General features: G+C 41.0%; 2 protein-coding genes across 2 annotated transcripts; one reads left to right on the forward strand and one right to left on the reverse strand.

Moving 5' to 3' along the window:
- Positions 1-177: 177 nt before the first annotated feature.
- ppm1nb (protein phosphatase, Mg2+/Mn2+ dependent, 1Nb (putative)) lies at positions 178-16,158 on the forward strand. The gene is made up of 6 exons (XM_061962164.2): positions 178-984; positions 4,784-5,355; positions 7,616-7,733; positions 11,233-11,347; positions 13,193-13,256; positions 14,407-16,158. The coding sequence occupies exons 1-6, from the start codon at positions 570-572 to the stop codon at positions 14,422-14,424; spliced, it is 1,302 nt and encodes a 433-aa protein (XP_061818148.1). The 5' UTR covers positions 178-569; the 3' UTR covers positions 14,425-16,158.
- Positions 16,159-17,227: 1,069 nt separating this feature from the next.
- Positions 17,228-21,401, reverse strand: kcnk12l (potassium channel, subfamily K, member 12 like). The gene is made up of 2 exons (XM_061961574.1): positions 21,053-21,401; positions 17,228-18,240 (listed from the first exon to the last, which is right to left on the reverse strand). Exons 1-2 carry the CDS (start codon positions 21,396-21,398, stop codon positions 17,228-17,230), a joined length of 1,359 nt encoding a protein of 452 aa, XP_061817558.1. The 5' UTR covers positions 21,399-21,401.
- Between the last annotated feature and the right edge of the window lie 3,072 nt (positions 21,402-24,473).

The following is a 24,473-nucleotide window of genomic DNA, read 5'->3' on the forward strand; positions in this document are numbered from 1 at the left end:
TACTTCTTGCGACAACCTCTGTCTTTGTCTTTGCCACCTCCCTCCCTCTCTCTCTCTCTCTCTCACACACACACACACACACTGAGCTAAATGGCCGCTCGTCCCATAATCCACCGTGCCAGGATCCTATAATCCAGCCTGATCAAAGGTTGAGATTACCAGAGACCTGGGAGGGTCCGCAGTTGCACACAGGAAGGCAGCGAGAGAGGCTGAGCTGAATATGACAGCGTGAGGCCGTCGGGGATTGGTGCACATAAATAGCTGTCCAATCTCAGAGCGGGATGGGGAAACATAACAAGGCAAAGAGGCAGGCAGGCAGACTGGTGCAAAAAAATGAGGAAAAAAGGCTGAGGAAAAGGTGAAATCCTAGCAGAGGCGCAGAGGAGAGTAAGGATGACTGGAGGAGAGAGCGCCTCTCAGTGACATCTCCAGAGAGACGAGGAAGGAGATGAGCCAGCACGGAGAATATCCATCACACGAGGCGGCCATGCTCTGAGAGGGCGAGACACACGCAGGCCCGCCAGAAGCAGCTGGTCTCGTTAGAAGAGCTGAAAACACAACAGCGGTGGATGAGAAGCATGAGGACGTCCAGGAAGGGAAGCGTGGAGATGCCTGCATTCATGCGGCAGCTGGTGAAGGAGACCGAGAAGAGGGTCAGCTCCTTCTTCAAGGGGAGCCGAGGAGGAGCAGCAGACGGGGAGCCGCCCAGGGAGGGGGAGAAGGAGGAGGTCATCCCCAGCCCTTATCTGGACCGGCCGGTGCTGGACAAGCTGACTGAGGAGGGCTGTGCCCGCTGGGGTCTCACCTACGCCCTGGGGAGCATGCAAGGATGGAGGGCCAACATGGAGGACTACCACAACTGTTTACCTCAGCTGGGGGGAGAGCTGGCCGACTGGAGTTTCTTTGCCGTGTTCGACGGCCATGCGGGCAGCACAGTGGCTCAGCACTGCTCTCAGCATCTTCTGGGTCACATCCTGGCTACAGGTGACATATATATATATACATACAGTATATATACTAGCACATGCATACGCACTTACCATTGCATTAGGTACGGTACACCTTTAATACAGATAGGGCCTGATTTACTAAGATCCTAATACCACGTGCGAAACAGCATGTGCAATCTATAAAATTGTGTGTACTATTAGTGGGTATGTGATCTACTAAGACTGTGTGTACAATTGAAAAGTGTTGCAGACCGCCTTATTTAAATGAAGATTTTGCGTGTATTATACGGGGCATCACCACGGAGACACTCGATCATTTACAGCACATTCATGTGGCGTTTTACTATGGTTTCAAACATGCAGGAGACAAAATACAGGAAAAACACGCACTCTCCAAAAAACTTAATAAAACAAAAATAAAGAGGTGCACGGCAAAAAGTGTACTTAAAGAAAATGGTTTCGGTTTCGACAAAGCACACTGACGATGACCTTGTCAAAACCGGTCTGTGTTTGGTAGCGCCTGTGCAGTTTATATTAAAATTATAAGGACACAAGTGTTGCTGGCCTTGCTTTTTCTTTAAACGTGCAGGAGACATCTACCACTTTTAATGGCATTTTAGACACGGTCCAAAGTGCATCTACAACGGAAGCTACTTTTTTTTTCAGCGCTGAAGGTGCGCTCAAGGAAGAGAGGCTGCACTTACTGTGCTCGATCGAGATGGAAAAAAATGCGTACTTCGAGAAGTCTTTTTCATATAGGAGATATGTTATTAATACATGATTTAAAAAAACGAACATTACAAAAAAACGCCGGTAGAAACCAAAACGCATCAATTTAATGTGTTCTATTTAGCCCCTTATGTCACCCAGCATGGAGCCATTAAATTGATTATTGTCTGATTATTGCAGTTGTAGTTTGCAGTGGTTTGTGTTCCTAAGAGGAGTTTTTGTATTTTCAAAAATGACAGGATACCACCTAGCTTAGTGTGGGCTAATAATTTGTGAATGTAACTAAAACATGTATTGCATTGATAAAATACACGGTTAATTTATTATTCTTGTTATAATTATTATTACTTTGGGCTGTCAAAAATTATCGCATCAATCAGGAACACATTTGAATTATTAATGCAATTTATTTTGACCGTACAAGCTCGTTTACACTAACCGCTATATGGTCGGTGATCAGAGCAAACAAAAATGAGTGAGGACAAATTTCACTCACAGCAAATTTCACTCCAAAATACAGCCTGAAAGAACTTTAGATAAAACTGTTACCAAGTTTTGGGCAAATAAATGGCATACCTTCAAGTAAAACTTTTAAAAACATTTCTGGCTGACATTCTGACAACAAAATTGCATTTGTCTACAAATATTGGGGTCTTTTCTTAAGCAAATTTTAATTATTGAAGCTAGTAATCATCTGTGAATAATCGTGATTAATTAAAATTCCAAAATTGTATTAACCTAATTTAAAAAAAACAATAATTTGACAGCCCTATTATTATTATTACTATTAATAATGTGGTTTGTGCGGAATTGATTATTCTTGTCTTAATAGGTAAATGTGGAAGTAGTGTCAAAGCGCTTTGAGTACCTTGAAGGTAGAAAAGCGCTATACAAGTACAACCCATTTATCATTTATTTATCATAAAGCAACTTTGTCAAAATGGAGTGCACTACTTGGCTGCAACCAGTGGGGGCAAAGTTGAGTCATTTTCAGAAAGTTTGCATCTGAAGAAGCAAAACATAAGGCCTGATCTACTCAAGGTTTGCGTGTATTCAAACATGTCAGAATAGAATACAAAGTATAAATACAACTAGAATAAAAATCAGGACATACAAATAAAAATGGCCACACAAGATTTTACTACCCCATCTGGTTTGTGTACGCTTAAACAACTTTACATATTCCCATCAAAACCATGAACCAAAAAAGCAAATCCACATTCTGTTAAGGTTCCTTTGGCACGTGGCACACACACGAGATTGCTGACGCTGCATCTGCACATGCATAAAAATACGGCTCCCAAATGAACGGCTCGCAATTGCAAATTGGTTCTCATCGCTAACTTAAAAGAAGCGTTCAAAAGAGTTGATTTGTTCACAAACATCACATCTCCATCAATGACAGACAATGAAGAGAGAGAATCTTTTGTGCGTGTGTCTAAATATTTGGGCTGTCAGAAAATGAAAATAATAGAGACACATTGTCTATCCAGCAATTCCATTTTTTATCTGCTGGATGACTTAAGGGCTGTTTTGGAACTGGAATATACCAAAACAAATCAGAATATATCTTATGTAGAAAAGAAAACCTCTTGCAACACTGCATTTTTTGTGTCTGGATCATTCCAGCGCACCATCGCAGTAAGTGCCTGCGTCTCGCTGATCGCATCTTTTCCGTGTTAAAAAGTCGGTTCCATTGTGGATAACGCTGGAGGAGCTTATATATTGCCAAGAAAAGATGTTAATTATTATAGTTGTGTGCTGCATGCTCCACAAAATAGCAAAATGACATTGGTTAAAAGCATGAAGCCATGGATGTCGAGGGAAATGACAGTCTCCATGGTGACAGCCGATATAAATAAGGCGGTCCACACCACTTATAAACTTGTTTTCAACTGCGCTTGCAGTCTTAGTATATTATATATAGTATTACCTGCATCACGCCTACGAACAGAAGGTGCAATTTTATCGTTTGCACACTCTATTTAGCATGTGTTTTGTGGGATTTGAGTAGATTTGGCTCCAAGTCAGCTATGTGAAGTTGTGCTAGCTACATTCATGCTTTGGCCCAGCACCTGAGGGCAGCAGTATTCTGCTCGATACATAACAACTGAATTCAAAACTTAAACAGTTGCTTCTTTTTGGCACCCCCACCTGTTGCCGGGCAGAATTCAACAAAAAAACAAGTCAAAAGTCTTGGGAGGGAGGATGGAGGAATTGGCAGCGGGTCACCACACTAAGTGTTCCCGAAGCCACCGGGGACAAGTCAGGTGGCGGCGAGTCGAACGCCACTGCAGCTGGCAAGGTGGGTGTCCACGCACTGGCCAGGTCTTTGGCCGACAAGAAGGCGGATGTGAGCGGCACCAGAATCTTAGCAGCCAAAGTCTCACAGCCAAGTCCTGGGGTCGCTACTGATAGGGCGGGGAGCGTCCATTAGTTGGCCACATGCATGGCCGACGAGAAGGGGGGGGCATCCATGGACAAGGTGGCAGAGTGCTGGCGCATCCGCAGCAAGCGGACGGGCGCTTGTGCGGCAGACGGGCGCTTGTGCGGCAGGAAAGCTGGAAGTTGCAGAGGCTGCAGGACTGGATGCAACGCTGGGGACTTCTGCAGACCCAGCAGCAGGCGGCTGGGCTGGAGGTCGAGTTGAAGCGGTGACATGGGTTTAAAAAAGGACATAATTAGGGCGGTAGCAGGTGGAACCACTAATCAAGAAACAAAACCAAGTGTGGAAAATACTCAATGCTCTTAGCAACAGGAAACGTAACTAAGAGAGGCTTCGGAGCACTGGCACACATAAACAATAAACCATCAACTGACATGATCTGTAGTGACGGATCATGACATACTACATTAACAAAATTTACTATTTACTATATATACTATTATTATTTACTATTTCTTCATTTTACTGTATATTTTTTCATTAATTAAACAAAATATATATTTAAATGTATATTTTAAACAAAAATATGAGTAAAAAAAATACATAAAAAAATAATCAAATTGAATAAAAAAAGAAAATTGAAAATACATTTGAATTACAGTACAATTCAATACTATGCCCAATTATAGTGGTGTTATTTATGTCCTTTTCCACCCAGGTGGACTGGGACCCGAGGATGACCCTGACAGAGTGAAAGAGGCCCTAACAGAGGGCTTCCTGCAAGCAGACAAGCATCTCCACTGTGTGGCTCGTCGAGAAGGCTGGGAGAGAGGCGGCACCACGGTGGTGGCCGCCCTAATCTCACCATATTACATTTACTTCGCCAACTGCGGAGACTCGAGGGCCATGTTGTGTCGCTCAGGTCAGGTTTGCTTCTCCACCGAGGACCACAAACCTTACAGCCCTCTGGAGAAAGAGCGCATCGAGAGCGCCGGAGGCTCCGTGTCAATCCAACGTATCAATGGTTCTTTGGCCGTCTCTCGTGCGCTGGGCGACTTCAGCTACAAAGGGGCGGAAAACCGGTCTCCCAGTCAGCAGATGGTCTCGCCTGAGCCTGAAGTGTCTGTCGTGGAGCGATCACCAGCTGATGAGTTCCTCGTGCTGGCCTGCGACGGAGTGTGGGACACTATCGGCAACGAGGACTTATGCGCCTTCATACGCAACCGTCTGCAGGTGTGCACTGACCTGAGGGACGTCTGCTCGCAGGTCATTGACCTCTGTCTCTTCAAGGTCAGAACCTGTTATGTTCTTTTTGTTCTTTAATGGGTGGAGGAGCCATATTTGGTTCTTTGAATGGGTGTTCAAAATATAAAACTATCAAGACAATAGAAGCAATTTCTCCTAAAAATAAATAAAAATATGCTCGGTAAAAATGTATTTTATCATGATATATAATTTCAAACTGTAAAATAATTATAGCAAATGATGAAAAAAAAATCCTCCAAAAATGAAAAAGTCACAAAAGTCTTCTAATACACTCCAGTAGTATTTCAGTGAGTGTCATAACCACCCAATCACCACTTGACCTACATAATTTTAAATGGGCTAAGTATTTTATATAATGACACAATCTGCCCAACTGTGGCTGTGGAGTTAAATGAAGACTATCTGGGAAATATCTCTGACACTGAAATAGCCACTAGAGTATTTAAGTAGTTATATATATTGCATTACATAAGTCTGTCTTTGGACATAAAATAATATGAAACTATAAATACAATTTGGACCTAGCACAGTTAAGTAATATAACAATTTGGTCAGTGGTCCCCAACCACCTGCCCGGGGCTCATTTTCTACCGGGCCGCACAGAGACATTAATTAATATATAAACGACCGCATTTTCTCCGACCTAACTTTTGCCAGTCCCACTAGACACACCAACAAGCTTGTTCAAAGATGTATCATAAAATCCTGATAGGAAGTCGCCATTTGTTATATCTTTGTTACACGGGTCAATGCACATTAATGAACATATAAAATGTAAATGTACCAGATTGTAGCCAAAGGCTAATTTCCATCTGCAGTCCCAGGCAGGTTGATGGTATACAAAAACAAGATCTACTTAAGTTAGACATCACCAACACCAGACATAAACAGTACCGTAGAATACACATACTCCGATATAATAATACAAATTAAATTAAGGGTGACCCATACAAAACAGTAGGTTGCTGCATGACCTCAGCACAGGACAGAGAATAAAGTCAATACACGTATATATGTATCAATAAAGTCACCATTGTAGTGAATGTGCAGATGGAGAAGTTCTATAGTGCTCAAAGGCAAGTTTGTAAAATTGTTGCAAATGAGTGTGCTAAAGAAAAATGATACGCCTTCTGTGGCCTGCTAAACTAAAGTACTGCTATTATTTATTGCACATAGCCTTTTTGCACACGTAGTTAGCATTAACAGATGCGTCTACGCCAAAAAGCATACATAAGTGTATCTATGTATGACATTTTGTACAGAATATGATTACATAACTTTTAAAATAGAAATAGAAATCCGTTGAAACTAAGTATACTTGTTTTATCATATATCTATGCGCTTGTCCTTGACGATGATGTATCATGTATGATACATCAGATACGTTATAAGCCCACAAGCTAGCAAAAATGAGTAAAAAAACAAAAGCCATTGGAGAGCTTTTTTTTTTTTTTTACAAAGGGCAAACAAAGGCTAGGGCTCCCATTAAATAAGTTAAAGTACCATATTGAGTTAGTGCTGGTACCTCATAATAAGAAGGTCCTGGGTTCGATCCCTGGCCTCGGGGTCTTTCTGTATGGAGTTTGCATGTTTTCCTCGTGACTGCATGGGTTCTTGCCGGGTACTCCGGCTTCCTCCCACCTCCAAAGACATGCACCTGGAGATAGGCTGTTTGGAATTACTAAATTGGCCCTCTGGTGTGAATGTTGTCTGTCTATCTGTGTTGGCCCTGCGGTGAGACGGCACCTTGTCCAGGGTGTACCCCGCCTTCCTTATTTATCTGCCACACGAGGAAGGCCTGTCCATAAAAATAATGCATACCGTACATTAAACCAGTCCCTGGTGCAAAAAAGTTTGGGGGTCCAATAGCACAGTGGGTATTAACTGTTATAGTGCAAGTGGCAAAACCAAAACAAAATTGACAAAGAAAAAAATCTCTCCTCCAAAATGTGGAATTTATTGATTGATGTGTCCTTCATTGGATAAGAGGAAAGAACATATACATCGGCCACGTGTGCACAAACTAACAGTGGACATGCCCTCCGGTCCACTGTCATGTCCATCATGTCATTGTTATGTAACAACGCTTCAGTGTGGAAATGCGTAATAACCTCAAATGTCAGAGCTTCTTCTTCTTCTTCGCGTGCACATTCCTCTGCTCCACTGCAGCTGTGTGCAAATAAAAATAGATGCGGCACTATTTAATGCTTGAGTCGTTAGACGTGCGTCGGGTCTGCCTCTTATAGCACTTATCCATGCATGCTGATGCTACTTTCCACCACAGGGCAGCTTGGACAACATCAGCATCATCCTGCTTTGCTTCCCTAGCGCCCCCCAGCTGTCTACAGAGGCATTACACCAAGAGGCTGAGCTAGAGGATCTGCTGGAGTCCAAAGTAGCAGGTGATGGAATACAGGCGAATTTCTAGCTTTACTCTTCTCAATAGCTGTTCTATTGTGGTATTGCTATATCACAAATAGTACAAACAGTTACAAATTAAAGCTGCAAGCAGCGTTGAACGGGCCCTCGCACCCCCGTGTGCATGCAGTCACATCCTACCCAATGCCCCGACCGACCATCAAAAATTTCAGGAAGATCAGAGCATTTGGAAGAAAGTTATGACGTCACAATTTTTCACCACAAGGTGGCGACATTGGTGTTGATATCGACGTCTAGTCATGATCAGACCCCGACCTCAAAGCCTCATATCAGTTTGAAAGGAGATCTGATCATCTGAAGTGAATTAATAACTTTTTGATGGTTTATGGTGAGAAGTAGTTTTCACCCCCGCCAGGCTCGGCCTAACATGATTAGATACCAATAGGTACTGACCCATCTGGCATTTAAGGGTGAAATCATCATTATTTTTCTACCAATTATGATCAAGATCCGAATTTGTGGAGCCACATTATAAATGTTCAAAGTTTTGTGGCAAACCTTCAGATCAAAGTTTGGCGCCATGCTACGCCCACATCTTATGTCGAAGGCAAAATTCCTTCACAATTTATCATCACCCATCAGTTTGGTATCTGTCTTTTTCACCATTTAATCATTTTTTAAAGTACGACCCTTGTTTTTTCGGAAACCGAGATGACCGACTTCCTGTTTGTTTTCAAATGCGACGCAGCGTTTTTAGTGACAATACGTGAGTCTGGTGGCAGGGGCTGATTTTTTTCTCATTTTAAAGGGGGCGCTAGAGAATCCATTTGGACATTTTGTCTTCGGGACCCCCAAAAATATATATTTTTTTGCCAGACTTAACGCACTGGCAACATTTAGTGAGCTTTGGTGCATGTAAAGGGCCTCAAAAATGCGATCAAAGTGGGAGAATAACGATAAACACAGCTATTTCAATAAGGCCTGCGCAGCCATTGCTCATTGGGCCCTAATAAGTATTTATGGCCGGATTCAAAGTGCAATTCCCATGTGGTAGCTGTCCATGAAATAACATTTGTATTCAAGTTTTGCACATAATTTGAGTTAAAGCCGGCCGTCAGTGACATTTCAGGAACCGACATTAATATGTCTTAAGAGACAATACTACGAAAGTGAAACTTGGATATTTTAGAGTAGTCAATGTACAGCTTGTATACTAGTATATATTCACGAGAGCAGGGGTGTCAAACGTACGGCCTGCGGGCCGAATCAGGCCCGCAAACAGGTTTTATCCGGCCCGCGGGATGAGTTTGCTAAGTATAAATATGAGCGAAAATTTTTGAATGAAAGAAACTGCTGTTCTAAATGTGTCCACTAGATGTCGCAATAGCAATTATTTGTAACTTTGTAGATTATGCTGCATATGTAAAAAAATAAAATAAACCACAAGATGTTACAAGTGAGCAAACTACATAAATAACATCCTGTGATTTGATTTTGATATTTTTTTATCTTGATAGATTGAAAATTAACACCAATTAGTTGACTGATGAACATTATCACGTAATTTATTCAGAAAGTATAAATAACACGACAAATAAAGATAGTATACTATTAACCGCAACATGGAAGTGTAAAAAAAAGCCAACATTATGATTTCTACATTTTCAGAATGTGGTTGTTCTATTTTTAAACAAAGAAAACAATCTGAAGTTGTCTTTATTTCTAAGTTATCGTGCCGTGATTTTACCAGCCCGGCCCACCTGGGAGTAGATGTTTCTTCATGTGGCCCCTGATCTGAAATGAGTTTGACACCTCTGCACTAAAGACTGAAAATAAGTAAACACACAGCCATCATTGGCTAAATAGCTGGCAAAACAAGTGATTACACCCCACAGTCAGTATGTGTCCATGCATTAATTTTGAATAAACACCGAGACATTCAAAAGTTTTGTTTCCAATAATCTTTGCATCGGACGTGCATCTGCCCCGATACATTCTTGGTAGTAGCGTCATGTTTGTAGCGCAATTCAAGATAATTTATTGATGCCGTCTGCTATTTAACATCAGCATAGCCATTAGAGACGTAATATTTGTATTCTGTATCAATATTACAGCGGACATCAGTTAAAACAAGTTGTAAGGATCCGCAATGCCTAGTGGGATGTGATAGGTCAACCGTAAAAGCAATACATTTTTCGCGCTAAAATGAAATAAGCGCCCCCCAGTGTACGGGGGCACATGGCGTATGACCAATAGTTGCATTAGAGCAGATCTGGGCATTCTGCGGCCTGCGGGCCACATCCGGCCCTTTGTACGTCCCTGTCCGGTCCACGTCATCGGGAGGTACGTGCCACGATGTTTCCTGGCGACTTTGTCAAGATTGAACGGGAGGGAAAGGACATTGAGTGGGGACTTAAGGTGCCGGCAGCGACTGCAGATGTCTGTGTGAATCGTCGCAGAGAGAGAGAGAGAGAGAGGGAGGAGAGAGGCAGCGTCTACAGTGCACTCTGCTTGACATGGGGGAATTCCACCCTCAATGAAGACTCCCAGGTTTGATGACAAGGCGAACTGGGAGGCATTTCATCCCACTTCTGACACCAATTGTAGCATCCAGAAGAAGTGCACAACAAGTTTGACGCTCTTTTTCAACTTTTATTGAGCAACCTATACTAACACAACTCAACTAATCTCGTTCTTTCCACACGCACGTCTATCCTCACTCCTTATTTCTGCAACAGCAACGCTTCCTCCTTCTTCGCCAATCACCTTACAGGCGTGCTACGTTCACAGCAAAGAGGATGCAGGATAAAGGGACAGAAATTGAAATTTTTGCATTGTAATATACATCAGGAAGTGTTGTGTAAGAAAGTGTTAAAAATAAAACCATCAAAAGCCATCTGCTTTTGTATAAAGTTAAGTTAGGTTAAATGAAAATATTATTATTATTATTATTATTATTTATCTTACGGTATATCAAAAATAATTTGAGCAAAATTTAGTTGAAATATTGTCGGTGTGGCCCTCATGCAGCCCCCGGTAAAAATGAATTACCCACCCCTGCATTAGAGTGTGTGCATGGACACCTGGACTTCACACATAGGTGTGAAAATACAAAAAAATGAACTATTTGAGAAATCTGACTAATTTAGTGCATGGAAACATAGTGAGTGCAAGCAATTCATGTTTTGCTGAATGAACCGCAGATCCACAATGCTGACAGCACTCATGCAGCCGGACCATGACTGTATAACGCGCTTGACTGGAGTTACAACACAATTATCTCGGTAATCACTTTTGTTGCCAGCTATTTAGACAATAATGGCGTGAGTGTGTTGACTCTTTTTCAGTGGTACAAACTGCACGCTGACTACTCTAAAGTATATATGAGTTTAATGTTTGCATTATCTTCCCTTGAGAAGATATACCGTTAAAAAAAAAGATTGCTGAAAAAGCGCAAAAGCGTCCAAAATCCTTTATGTGTTGTATTTAATGTAATGAATTGTTTAATTTACTACTGAACAGAGATTTATGATGAGCTGTGTGCCGGAGGGGAAGAGCCTGATTTGCTGTCGGTCCTCACAGTCCTGGCATCCACTGTCATCCCTGGGTTACCACCAGGGGGAGGCATACAGAGCAAGTAAGAGCCACTGTGTGTTCACTTCATGAATGCCATACCAAATGGGGCAATATTTTCTTAACTTCACTACATACATACATGAGGTTATATTACAGTGTACTGACTAATTGCTATGTTTGGGTGAAAATAAAGCTCCAATAGTATACCACTGTATTAATTAATATTATTGTGTTATACTGTTCAATGTTTTTTTTTACATACATATTCTCTTGGGGTTGTGTTTAGTCTCATTGAATTTATACCGTTAAAAAGTGCTTAAGTACATAAAACAGTGTGTTGGCACAAGTGTGTCGCTCCAACAAGTGCTTATGTGAACTTAATCCACTTTTTTTACACTTATCAAATAGATGCAAAATATTACAGACAAAAACGTAACATTAAGGAAAGGAATGGGACAGGAGCAAATCAATGTTAGCAACGTTAGCATAGCTATGTGAACTGCAGAGCTAACATACACATTTTAACAGCAACATCATTCTATTTGCTGAAGAAAAAACAGATGATCAAACTTCCAGATCCCATGTCTGTAACCGACTGACAGATAGTTGTAAGAGCGTCATTTTAAGATGCGTAGCAAAGCCTGATTTAAAAAAATAAAATAAAATTTTTAAATAGTTTTAACTTATTTGTGGCCATGATTCAGTGGCAGTACCATGTCCATGAGGAAGGAAGTTTGTATCCAGGAACTTAAAAAATAAATAAATAAAATGTTCAAGTGTATTAATCCTGACGCCTGAAAAAAAAAGAATTGAGTACATTTTTTAAAAACATACATTTTTCAGAGTTGGACAAATGTCCACTAAGGTGGAAAACATGTGCTTGAAGTTTAACTGATGAACGTATGTTAAAGAAACAATAAACAAAATATGATTTTGTGACGTTTGTTTTGTAATATTTATATATTTTAACATATTCGGGGGACGGCGTGGCGCTGTTGGGAGAGTGGCTGTGCCAGCAACCTGAGGGTTCCTGGTTCAATCCCCACCTTCTACCATCCTAGTCACGTCCGTTGTGTCCTTGAGCAAAACACTTCACCCTTGCTCCTGATGGGTCCTGGTTAGCGCCTTGCATGGCAGCTCCCGCCATCAGTGTGTGAATGTATGTGTGAATGGGTGAATGTGAAAATAGTGTCAAAGCGCTTTGAGTTCCTTAAAAAAAAAAGGTAGAAAGGCGCTGTACGAGTATAACCCATATTCCAATACCATTATGTTACTAAGTCCCCTGACTCCAAAAATGACTTGTCTGAAACGTGACAGAACCAATATCCACAAAATATCAGAATCAGCCTTTATTGGCCAAGTATGTTTAACACACAAGGAATTTGATTTGGTAGGCTGTTGCGACGTTCTCATTAAAACAAAATGTACATATTTAAAAACGTAAAAAGGTATTGATTTGCAGCTAAAAGGGTATTGCAGACAAAATCAACTAAGTTACAGCAAAACTACATATAGCAACAAAAATATATGTATGAAGGCCACTTTAGTGGACACATGGATGTTAAACCCAATTTCCTCAAATCACAATTTCAATGTTCAGAAATTCTAGCAATTATATTACTCTTTAGTTGTTGCTTGATGTCTCATTATTTCTATACATGCAAGTGTCTTGTATCTGCACTCTATAGTGGCTGTTATGCAGGAAATGGTTAAAATGGTAACGTTTGAGTGTGTCTTCTGGTCAAAAGTGGAGAAAGCAAGTGTGGAAGATACATTTTTCTCACGTCATAAACAGGTTTTAGGGACACATTACTGTTATGGAACACGATTAAAAAGTCAATTTTGTGTAATGAGGACATTTGAAATTGATCAAGGATGATTGATGATGTGTGTGTTTGTGTTATAGAAGGAACTGCATCATCTCTGCTTACTACCAACAAAGAGATATGCACAAGCCTACAGTAACAAATGTAAGTACTACATAAAAACCTGTAAATTCGTATTAATTTGAAAGTACAGTAGTACCTCAACTTACGAGCTTATTGGGTTCTGTGACGGAGCTCTGAACTCAAAACTATGTTAGATTTTTTATCGCTATATTAGTCTATTTATACGTGCATTGTCCTTTCCATCCTTACACTTTCCATCATTGTAACTGAGCTACTGTGTTGAACAATTTCCCTTGTGGATCATTAAAGTTTGTCTAAGTCTAAGTCTAAGTCTAAAACACTTGTATCTCAGATCAACGTCTCCCATTGAAATGAACTGAAACAAGCTTGCACCCCCCAAAACAGCAACATTTTAACATATAACTTGACTTAAAAAAAAAACTAACTTTTAGATAAGACATACTGTATAAAACATTACAATGGAATGTAATACTCACAACTACAGTGGTTTTTTTAATAATGTAATAATAATGTACAGTATTTGCCTTGGAGAGTGGACTTCTACGCTATCTCCTTCCAGCTGCTTCTTCATCCAACACACCATCAGCAGCTTTTCCATATTTTCATGGATAAATGTCCACCGTTTGGATATGATTTTAACATTCTTGGCTGGCGATAGACTCATTCTGCTTCAGTATGTTGCAGACACGCTCAAATCGGTTCGCCAAGGTCATGTTTTTAATTTATCTCTGTAATTCAATGAATATTATCCACGTCGTCTTCTCATCCTTGTCCTTTACACTCACTTTCTTCCTTCCGTTGGTTGGAAGACAACGTATTGTCGATCTCTAGCTAAAAGGTCATTCTTGTGAGTAACACCGGATGTTTTGGTCGGATCTTATGTGGTCCACTGTGACATTGACTATGTCAACTAATGGTGAGGATGCTTGTAACTAAAATGTTTGCTTGCAACTTAGAACATAACAATTGGCCAATAGACAGGTCTTATTTCAAAACACTCTTAAATTAAGGTAGTGTTGTTTGTGGTAAAATATTACAAGACGTACCAATAGTAGAGACCACCATGCCAACAAAGTAGAAAGCTCCGGAAAAGTCCCAGCAGGGCCTCAATACCTCAAAGCTCTTATCTCAAAACACTCCTAAGTTGAGGTACCACTTATGTATGTCTCGCAAAAAGGTTTCATGTTTACTTTTTTTTCTGTCCAATCAGGGAACGGGTGGCTTCTGAGAAGGCAGCCTGGATTATCTCCATGCAAGGATTGTAATTATTGTCAAAGTTAACTGTTTTATTCATGGTTTAAAATGGAGAAAAAAGGGAGATAGTGAACAGCGTCTGTTTACATCATTCTAACAAAGCAGCACCTTGTCATAACGACCACAATGCAAAAGTAGGCGCAGTAAAGCCTGGTACCTTCTATATTTGTACATTTTGTAAGACTTAACTCAGCGACACGGACCCAGCAACAAACTTCTGCCTCATATTCAGTGAACAGAAGATACAAAACAAATGCCAGTAAAACTGAATATCAACAACTGTGAAGTCAAACATTTTGCAATAGAGATTTAACAGCGTGAGTATTTGTAGCAATGTAGGCAAATCTAAAGCTTATGTTTGATGAATAAAGTACTAATTGATTCATCCATGTTCGGCAAAGCTTCAGTAGTAAATGCTAATAATGCTATTTTACTTAGCTGGTGGAAATGCACAAATATTCTCTTGTCATGAGGAAATAAACTAATAATGTGCAGGAAAAAAATAAATTTCACAAATAATGTACTTTTTTTTTGTTTTTACTTTTGTTAGTATTACTCCGTAAGCATTATTGTTAATGTTCGGAATACAATCAAGAGAGGGATACTGAAAAGCAAAAAATAAATACACTTGTGAAAAATTATGAACGTTTCACATACAAAAATAGGCTTTTATATAAGATGTGTAATATTGGAAAAGTAATATTAGCTCAATTATATTCTAATAACGATTAAGTTTTCTATTATGACTGATTATTTAAGAAATATATCTAAATATGTACCAGCATGTGAAATGTATTTGGACAATTATTTACTGCCTTATTGTCTTCACCAGGAAGGATAATAATCAGGTTAGGCTCATTTTATCAGCATTAATGTTGTATTATCTCAGCGAACAACTTTGTGTGTATATGTTTAGAATTGAATGATTTGCAACCAAAATAAAGAATATTTGACGTGGCTACGAGCATTGATTTGAAAATGGGATTTCTTGCATAGAGAAAAATCTCCTACAGCTTTTTTGAATATTTATCTGTGCTTTGCTGGCGTTGTACAGCACTTAAAGACTGAAGGACATGTTCTAGGGGTGCACGTTTGATTGATGCTCCACTCAAAAGCCAGCACCTCAAAGCTCGTGCGTGATTATTTGACATGCGTTGATGAGACAATATGGGCCATTTGCAAAACATCCGCAAATTAAAATGTTTTTTCTCAAGGTAAATAAGGCTCCAAATAGTCAATGCAGACATTTTCTTTTTGTTTGTGCCTTCATGTTTTCTTGTTACCATCTTCCAAAGAAGCAGAGTCGCTCCGAGGGCGTGCACATGCACTCTTAAATCAGCAGTCTGACATCAAGTGCTCCTTCACCGCTGCTTTCATCTGATTGCTTTTGTATGAGCCAATCACTTCAGGACATCAAACCTATCTTCACCGTGATATTCAATTCTTTAAGTTGCTTCTCGGTTTTTACTCCTCACACCAAAATGTGAGCAATTGTCTCAAGCGGGGGTGTCGCAACAGGTTTAGGGGCCATTTTGTGGTTTTTCATATTGTCCATCCATCCGTTTATTTTCTACCCCTTGAGGGTATGATTCAGTTTTCTACGAAAATGTTCACCAAATCTTACAGCTGAATATGCGTGTAAAAAAAGTAGTCCATATACACCGAGAATCGAGTTCCTAAACAACGTTGCTAACTCAGTCTGCACTTTTTTTGACTGCAAATAAAGCCACTGTAACCCACCTGGTCTATCCACTGCGTCCGTTCCACTTGGGACTCGAACCTGGGTGCGCCGAATGTATGCCGTGTTCAGAGCAAGGTCTTAAGATGTCAAGGAGTGAGGTTTACAGTTGACACAGACGCACTGGCTGGCCTTTGTTACGCTCATTCTCCTGAACCTAACTCTCATCTGGGTCATGGCACCACTGTAACCAACCTGGTCAAACTCCTGCTTCCTTTCTGTCTGGAACACAAACCTGGGGTCCGCTGAACAAGTGAGGAGTGAGCTGGGCACCGAACTGTCAACCCGGTATCTAGTGCAAGCTCTTAAGGTGTCAAGGAGGAAGGTTTACTAGGTCTTAACAGAGCCGCATATATAACTATACTGGCTATAGTTATATAGTTACCAACTATACTGGCCTCCAGTATAGTCACCCCCCTAAAACTCATCTCTCATCCGGGTCACGGCACCACTGTAACCCACGTGGGCGAGCCTCTGCTTCCGTTTCACCTGGGTCTACAGCCTGGCTTCACTGAATGAGTGTCAAGCTGTCAGCTCAGTTTCCATCGCAAGCTCTTCAGGTGTAAAGGAGTGATGTTTACTAACGTACACTTGACACGGCCACACTGGCTGGCCTCAGTTACACTCAACCCCCAAAACCTCATTCTCATCCGGGTCACGGCACCACTGTAACATACCTGGTCGAACCTCTGCTTCCGTTCCGCCTGGGTCCGCCAAATGGACTCCAAGCTAAAAGCCCAGGCCGTCAACTCGGTGTCCAGCGCAAGCCCTTCAGGTGTCAGGCAGCAAGGTTTACTAACGTACACAGCCGCCGTTACACCACCATGAGGCCAAAGAACGTTGCAAGTGCCAACACTTTGATGAAAAAGGTGAAAAACACATTTGAATTCAAAAAGTGTGGGCACACTTTGGACACCTCTGGTCTTGACTTTATCTCTAATAAATACCTGAATTACTTGATAAAGTTGTGATTGTGTACAGTTACAATGTGCAATTGTGCAAGCTAAGAGCATATCAAGAAGAATGTGAAAAAGCGCTGCTATCTGTCCACGCTGGTTTCCTGTAGGCGGTTATTCATGATGGCCAGAGCTCCCACCCCCCCGGAGAATCCATTCTGATGTCCGTGGCTCTGTCTCGGTCCCTGGTGAGCTGTTTCGCTTAGTTGCTTTTGCAGCAGCGCCAAAGACACCTTATTGGACACCATGAACTCATTGGCGGAGATCATTTCCCCAGACATGCGGCGGCCAACGTACATCCCGTCCGCCGCCGCAACACCGTCTGTCTCGCTGTCGCAAACCGTCTCCACCGAGCCGTCAGCGTAGCGCTGCCTTCCCGCATGGCAGTTTGTGGAGAGCGGCCGGACAGCGTTTCGTTTCAAACGTTTTTGTCTTAGGCGGGCCAGCGGACGCCTCTGGTTGCGTTTTTTGTTGTGCAGGCAGGGGCAGCAGACCCACCAGCGTCCGCTTGCAGAGCAGGAGCAGAGACGCTGGTCTCCGGGACACACAAGCTTCTCCAGGATCCAGTTGAGAGTTTGTTTGATGATAATGGAGATGACGTTGAAGAGCGAGTAGATGCAACATACTCCCATTAGGATGAAGAGGCAGTTCCCGAGCCGATAGGCCTCCTGAGACTCGTAGTGCTGTCTCTGGCTGCTAACTAGGTCCCCAAAGCCGATAGTGCTGAAGGCCACAAAGCAGAAATACAAAGAGTCCACGTAGCTCCAGTTCTCCATGGAGCAGAACAGAGTAGAAGCACTGCATGCGATCACTATGGAGGCAAGTCCTAAGATCAGCATCACATAATAGACGGAGGGCTTCCATCCTTCCAAGCTGTCCTCCTCCTCAGATGCCTCCTGCCTGCTGCTGGACTCGACCCCGACCCCGCCGCAGCGCAGCCGGCGTTCGTGGCACCAGCGCATGATGTAAGCCAGCATGGTGATGATCCTCTCCAAGAAAAGGTTGAAGAAGAGGATGGTCGCCGCGCAGCCGATGAGGCCGTAAAAGATTAGGAAGATTTTTCCAGCTATGGTCACGGGTGTGGTCATCCCAAAGCCTACAGAGTAAAAACATGAAAGGTTACAAGCTAGGTAGAATATAAGTCGACTCTAATGAAAGCCTCAAAATTTCAGAATTATGTACGTCTCTAGGGATGGGTATCTTTCACGTTTGAATTGATACGGTACCAATTCCCTTTACCTGGAAATCACTGTAACAATTTTTCTGTGTGTTCATGTGTTAATGCATTTGTTTAATAATAATATAACATTTCTATATTCAACATTTTACAATTAGCTGATACTGTGATGGCCAGTTGTTATATCTTGTTTTCTTAAATTATATTTGGTCTCATTTGCTGGTATTATATAGTAAACATTGCATGCAGTTGCAATTTGAAGACGTTTTATGACAACTGTGTACAGACTCGTTTGTTGCCTTGTCAGGATGTAGTCTTTGCCATTAAATTTGATGTATTTTTTATTGTTCCCTAAAAAGTGTTTATACTTAAAGTATTGTACTTGATACACACTTGCGGTTTGATTGTGACATGCATTTTAGTTGTAGTTTTCATTACCAAATGCGGAGGTGTTGAAATTGCCCTGTGAAATTGCTAATGCCAATTAGTAACATGTCTATGGCGCAAATTCAATGGAAATTAATGTATTTTGAAAAGTGGAACCTTACTGTGGGTTCAAGTGTTTTTTATTATGCATATTTGCTGTGTTTGCTTGGAAAATCGCAACATTACCTAGAGGCAGTTTGACTGAGTCCGCTCTAAATGCTGCTTGCGTGCTTGTTTCCCCACCAAATGTTTGAGCCAGCTGAGTCTGAAACCGGACGTGACGTCACGTGCAACAAAGGTATATATGGCAAAAGGTTAATATGGTACTGTTTGAATTTATGTGAATCAATACTCTGTCGTACCGACGGAATTCAGTCGGTGCCTATAAAGGTACCAAACTTGGTACCCATTCCTATACATAATAAGATCTTAGTTTAGTGTGCATTAAAGGATACACTTTTGTGTTTTGCTTTTTCCTACATTTTTTTGGTTCAGAGAAAAACAACATTCTGACCCGGACACAAGACAATATTTTTTTCCAGGAAAAAAGTCTGAAAAAGATGCAGTGTAGTACAGCCTCTTTGTTGTAGCTCCCTTCAGAGCAGATTATTTGACCACCATTATATGCATTTTTGAAAATAGTTCCATAATTTCCGACTGTCTTCAAGGCTGTGAATGTGCCCTGGCTGGTGATTGGATGAGCACGAGGAAGGCAAATCAAAGGTAAGGGTAAACATGCTATAAAGTACTGCATGAATTGGCTCCAGATCCTCTGGCAGAGCTCATCAGCCAAAGAAACAGCTGTGAGCGTGTCACTCGAGGCTCTGTCAGAGGTGACTGTTATATTCCTCTGCGCAGGAGCACTTTCAGTAAGTAGCGCATATGTTTGGAACTCATTACCCGAGGTGACAATGGTCACAACTTACAAGGCCTTCACAGAAAAATTTAAAATGTGGCTTATCAACGCCTACAGCTGCCAGCACTAAAAGATGAGCCTGTTTTGATGCTAAAATAAATGTTATGTTGTGATGTGTATTTTTTTTTAATCGTATTTTGTATGTATTGTGTGTTTTTTTTCTTTTTCTCTGTCTTACTTTTCTTTTTCTTTTAAAATTGTTAAAATTGGGGTGGTATAGCTCGGTTGGTAGAGTGGCCGTGCCAGCGACTTGAGGGTTGCAGGTTCGATACCCGCTTCCGCCATCCTAGTCACTGCCGTTGTGTCCTTGGGCAAGACACTTTCCCCACCTGCTCCCAGTGCCACCCACACTGGTTTAAATGTAACTTAGATATTGGGTTTCACTATGTAAAGCGCTTTGAGTCACGAGAGAAAAAGCGCTATATAAATATAATTCACTTCACTTCTTTTAAAATTGTAATTTTAATGCCTTTTTTACATCATGGCCAGGGGACTACAAATGAAAACCAGCCTTCTGGCTAATTCTGGCTTTTTTAACCATGTGTAGTCATGTGTTTTATGAAATTGCATTGTCCCCCTTGAAATAAACTAATCTAATCTAATGTAACATATGTGTGTATTTGTCTGGGAGACGCCTGCGCAAGAGAGACGTCAATTTCTTAATTTTATTGATGTGATTTATTTTTTTAACTGTCATTTTTAGACGTCAATTTCTTGAGTTTGTTTTTTTAAGGTAAGCTTACCACGGACACATCAGAAAGAAGAAGAAGGCCTGATTCCCATGATTTCATTTATTTAAAGTTTATAAGTGGCTTTGCTATTTTTTTTATTCTTTTTTAACCTATTATGGCACGTGACTCGTGTTGAAACCCCGGCCGAGTCATACCAAAGACTATAAAAATATGACCCATTACCTCCCTGCTTGGCACTCAGCATCAAGAGTTGGAATTGGGGGTTAAATCACCAAAATGATTGCCGAGCACGGCCACTGCTGCTGCTCACTGCTCCCCTCACCTCCCAGGGGGTGGAAGAGGGGATGGGTCAAATGCAGAGGACCAATTTCACCACACCTAGTGTGTGTGTGACAATCATTGGCACTTTAACTTTAACTTTAACTTGAAATGTTATCTTCAAAAAATCTGTACATTTAAAGGTTTTATGATTGAAACATAACTTTTTTTAGTTCATTATCAATCCTGTCAAGGATCACGTGTGAGCTGGAGTCAATCGCAAGTGACTTTACGTAAAATCACCAGCCAATCACATGACTCCTGTCCAAAGTTAGCAGTGGTAGGCTCCAGCTCACTAGATTTTCCAACAGGATAGAAAATCAATGAATGAAAATGGACGTATGGGAACAAGTATATGATTAAATATTCCAGGACTTACCAATAGTAGAGACTACGGTGCCCACAAAGTAGAAAGCTCCCGAAAAGTCCCAGCGGGGCCTCAATGCGTCCACTCTGATCCCCGCTCCATTGGCATCCTCATACTGCCGAAGGAGAGTGTGCAGGGCCCTCGGGTGGATGGCGTGTCGCCGGGTAAAGTTGTCCAGCTGCTGCCTCCACAAGCGGCGAGCACGCAGCTCAAAAGGGTGTTCCAGGGCGGAGAAGATGGCAGCCCCGCACAGCAAGTAAATAAAAATGAGGCCGGCCAGCAGGAAGAAACGAGCGTTGTCTTCGTTGATGGGAGCTTTGGGGCGGCAGCAACCTCCAGATGGTTTCCTTTGAGCCATGACAGACTCCGGAACACACACTACATGTATACAACATAAAACATAGTTTTACATCAAATATTTTCCATAGTTGTATCATACCTCTATGAATTAATAGGACTTTACAAAATCATTTTTAGTATATTTTTTTTACAGTTGTGTGATTTTTATAGAATAATACGAATAAGTCCTACCTGGTCAGGTTGACAACAGGTTCTCTCCCTGAGCGCTGCTGCTGTGCATCTGTTCAATGATGACCAGCAAGAGGAAGCCCCTTGACTTGATGCTTCATCTGTCGCGCAGTGACATCATTGTTTCCTGCCCACCCATCCGTCTCCAAGCCCACCCTCATTGGCCGTGTCCCCTTTAGACACGCACTCTATTCTAATACACATTTTCTCTTATCATGTGTACAGATTATAGTCTTTCTCCAATAATCTTCAGAATTGGATCAATAGCAGTGTGCTTGTGGATCTTTGACTAGCATTTTTGCAGTGGGTCCCTAAAACTAACATAATGCTCCTGTTATATAAAGTAAAGTTAAAGTACCAATGATTGTCACACACAGACTAGGTGTGGTGAGATTATCCTCTGCATTTGACCCATCAACCTCACCCTCTCCCAGAGGGTGAAGAGCAGTGAGCAGCAGCGGTGGCTGCGCCCAGGAATAATTTTGGGGATTTAACCCCCAATACCAACCAAGCAGGGAGGTAATGGGTCCCATTTTCATAGTCTTTGGTATGACTCGGCCGGGGTTTGAACTCACAACCTACCGATCGCAGGGCGGACACTCTAACTACTAGGCCGCTGAGCAGGTCAAAGGATCTTAACTATAATTTTTTGCAATATGTTCTTAAAATTAACATAGTTCTCCTGTTATATAAATGATCTTTGACTAGCATTTTTGCAGTAGGTCCTTAAAACTATCTTTGACTATTTTTTTGCAGTAGTGTCTTGAAAACAACAAAGCACTTTTTAGGGGATCTTTGACTAGCATTTTTGCAGTAGGTCCTTAAAACTAACATAGTGCTCCTGTTATATAATGGATCTTTGACTATCATTTTTTGTAATATGTCCTTAAAACTAACATAGTTCTGCTGTTATATAGAGGATCTTTGACTAGCATGTTTGTAGTAGGTCCTTAAAACTATCTTTGATTAGCTTTTTTGCAGTAGTTTCTTGAAAACAACAAAGCACTTTTTAGGGGATCTTTGACTAGCATTTTTGCAATATGTCCTTAACACTAACATAGTTTTTCTGTTACATAAGGGATCTTTGACTAGCATTTTTGCAGTAGGTCCTTAAAACTATCTTTGACTAGCTTTTTTGCTATAGATTCTTGAAAACAGCAAAGCACTTTTTTATATGGGGGATATTTGACTAGATTTTTACTGTAGGTCCTTAAAACTAACATAGTGCTCCTGTTATGTAAAGGATCTTTGACGAGCATTTTTTTCAGTAGAACCGTAAAACTAACGTAGTTCTCCTGTTATATAAAGAATCTTTGACTAGCATTTTTGCTATAGGTTCTTGAAAACAACAAAGCACTTTTTTATAAAGGGGATCTTTGACTAGCATTTTTGCAGTAGGTCCTTAAAACTAACATAGTGCTCCTGTTATATAATGGATCTTTGACTATCATTTTTTGTAATATGTCCTTGTCATGTCTGTGTGATCATGTTTTTGTTTTGGTCATGTTCGTTTTGGTTATGTTCGTTTTGGTTTTTGGACTTTTTGTGCACTTTTGTTTTGTCACCATAGCAACCATTAGTTTTCACCTGTCACGTCACGCACCTGTTTCACGTTTTGAGTCACGCACCTGCTTTCACTAATCATGTCCATAGTATTTAAGTTCATTCTTTTCAGTTTGTCGTTCTGACGACATCTCCATATTTATGCTTCTGCACACTCTCCACACGCTTATGATCCTTGCTGCTCTTTTTTCATGCCATTTCCATGCCAAGTAAGTTTTTGTTTATTAAGCCACAGTTAGTGTTTTTTGTTGTTCATAGTTTTTGCCTTTGTGCAAGTGTTTGGTTTCATAGTTTGTTCTCCACCATTGTGCGCGCCTTTTGTTTACTTCCTTGTTTTGTATTTATAGTCTTTAAATAAAAAATGTACTCACATTCCCGTTTTACCCGAGCCAACTTTCCGTTGCATCCCGGAAAAGCTAACACCCAGGACCAAGTCATGACAGTCCTTAAAACTAACATAGTTCTGCTGTTATATAGAGGATCTTTGACTAGCATGTTTGTAGTAGGTCCTTAAAACTATCTTTGATTAGCTTTTTTGCAGTAGTTTCTTGAAAACAACAAAGCACTTTTTAGGGGATCTTTGACTAGCATTTTTGCAGTAGGTCTTTAAAACTAATAGTGCCCCTGTCATATCACGAGCATTTTTGCAGTAGGTCCTTAACACTAATATAGTTCTGTTATTAAAAGGATCTTTGACTGGCATTTTTGGTATAGGTTCTTAAAACTATCTTTGGGGCGGTATAGCTCGGTTGGTAGAGCGGCCGTGCCAGCAACTTGAGGGTTGCAGGTTCGATCCCCGCTTCCGCTATCCTAGTCACTGCCGTTGTGTCCTTGGGCAAGACACTTAACCCACCTGCTCCCAGTGCCACCCACACTGGTTTAAATGTAACTTAGATATTGGGTTTCACAATGCAAAGCGCTTTGAGTCACTTGAGCAAAAGCGCTATATAAATGTAATTCACTCACTCACTCATTCACTTTGGCTAGCTTTTTTGCTATAGATTCTTGAAAACAGCAAAGCACTTTTTTATATGGGGGATATTTGACTAGATTTTTACTGTAGGTCCTTAAAACTAACATAGTGCTCCTGTTATGTAAAGGATCTTTGACGAGCATTTTTTCAGTAGATCCGTAAAACTAACGTAGTTCTCCTGTTATATAAAGACTCTTTGACTAGCATTTTTGCTATAGGTTCTTGAAAACAACAAAGCACTTTTTTATAAAGGGGATCTTTGACTAGCATTTTTGCAGTAGGTCCTTAAAACTAACATAGTGTTCCTGTTGTATTAAGGATCTTTGACTAGAATGTTTGCAGTAAGTCCTTAAAACTAAGATAGTGCTC

The sequence above is a fragment of the Nerophis lumbriciformis genome, linkage group LG09, assembly GCF_033978685.3.
Source record: "Nerophis lumbriciformis linkage group LG09, RoL_Nlum_v2.1, whole genome shotgun sequence".
In the NCBI taxonomy this organism is placed as follows: domain Eukaryota; kingdom Metazoa; phylum Chordata; class Actinopteri; order Syngnathiformes; family Syngnathidae; genus Nerophis; species Nerophis lumbriciformis.

What these genes read in the sequence shown, in the direction of transcription:
- ppm1nb (XM_061962164.2), top strand. Translation starts at nt 570, where the DNA reads ATGAGAAGCATGAGGACGTCCAGGAAGGGAAGCGTGGAGATGCCTGCA. An exon ending in GGGTCACATCCTGGCTACAG is followed by an intron (nt 985 to 4,783) that starts GTGACATATATA and finishes TTTTCCACCCAG; the next exon opens with GTGGACTGGGACCCGAGGAT. An exon ending in GCTGGAGTCCAAAGTAGCAG is followed by an intron (nt 7,734 to 11,232) that starts GTGATGGAATAC and finishes ACTACTGAACAG; the next exon opens with AGATTTATGATGAGCTGTGT.
- kcnk12l (XM_061961574.1), bottom strand. Translation starts at nt 21,398, where the DNA reads ATGGCTCAAAGGAAACCATCTGGAGGTTGCTGCCGCCCCAAAGCTCCC. An exon ending in CACCGTAGTCTCTACTATTG is followed by an intron (nt 18,241 to 21,052) that starts GTAAGTCCTGGA and finishes TTTACTCTGTAG; the next exon opens with GCTTTGGGATGACCACACCC.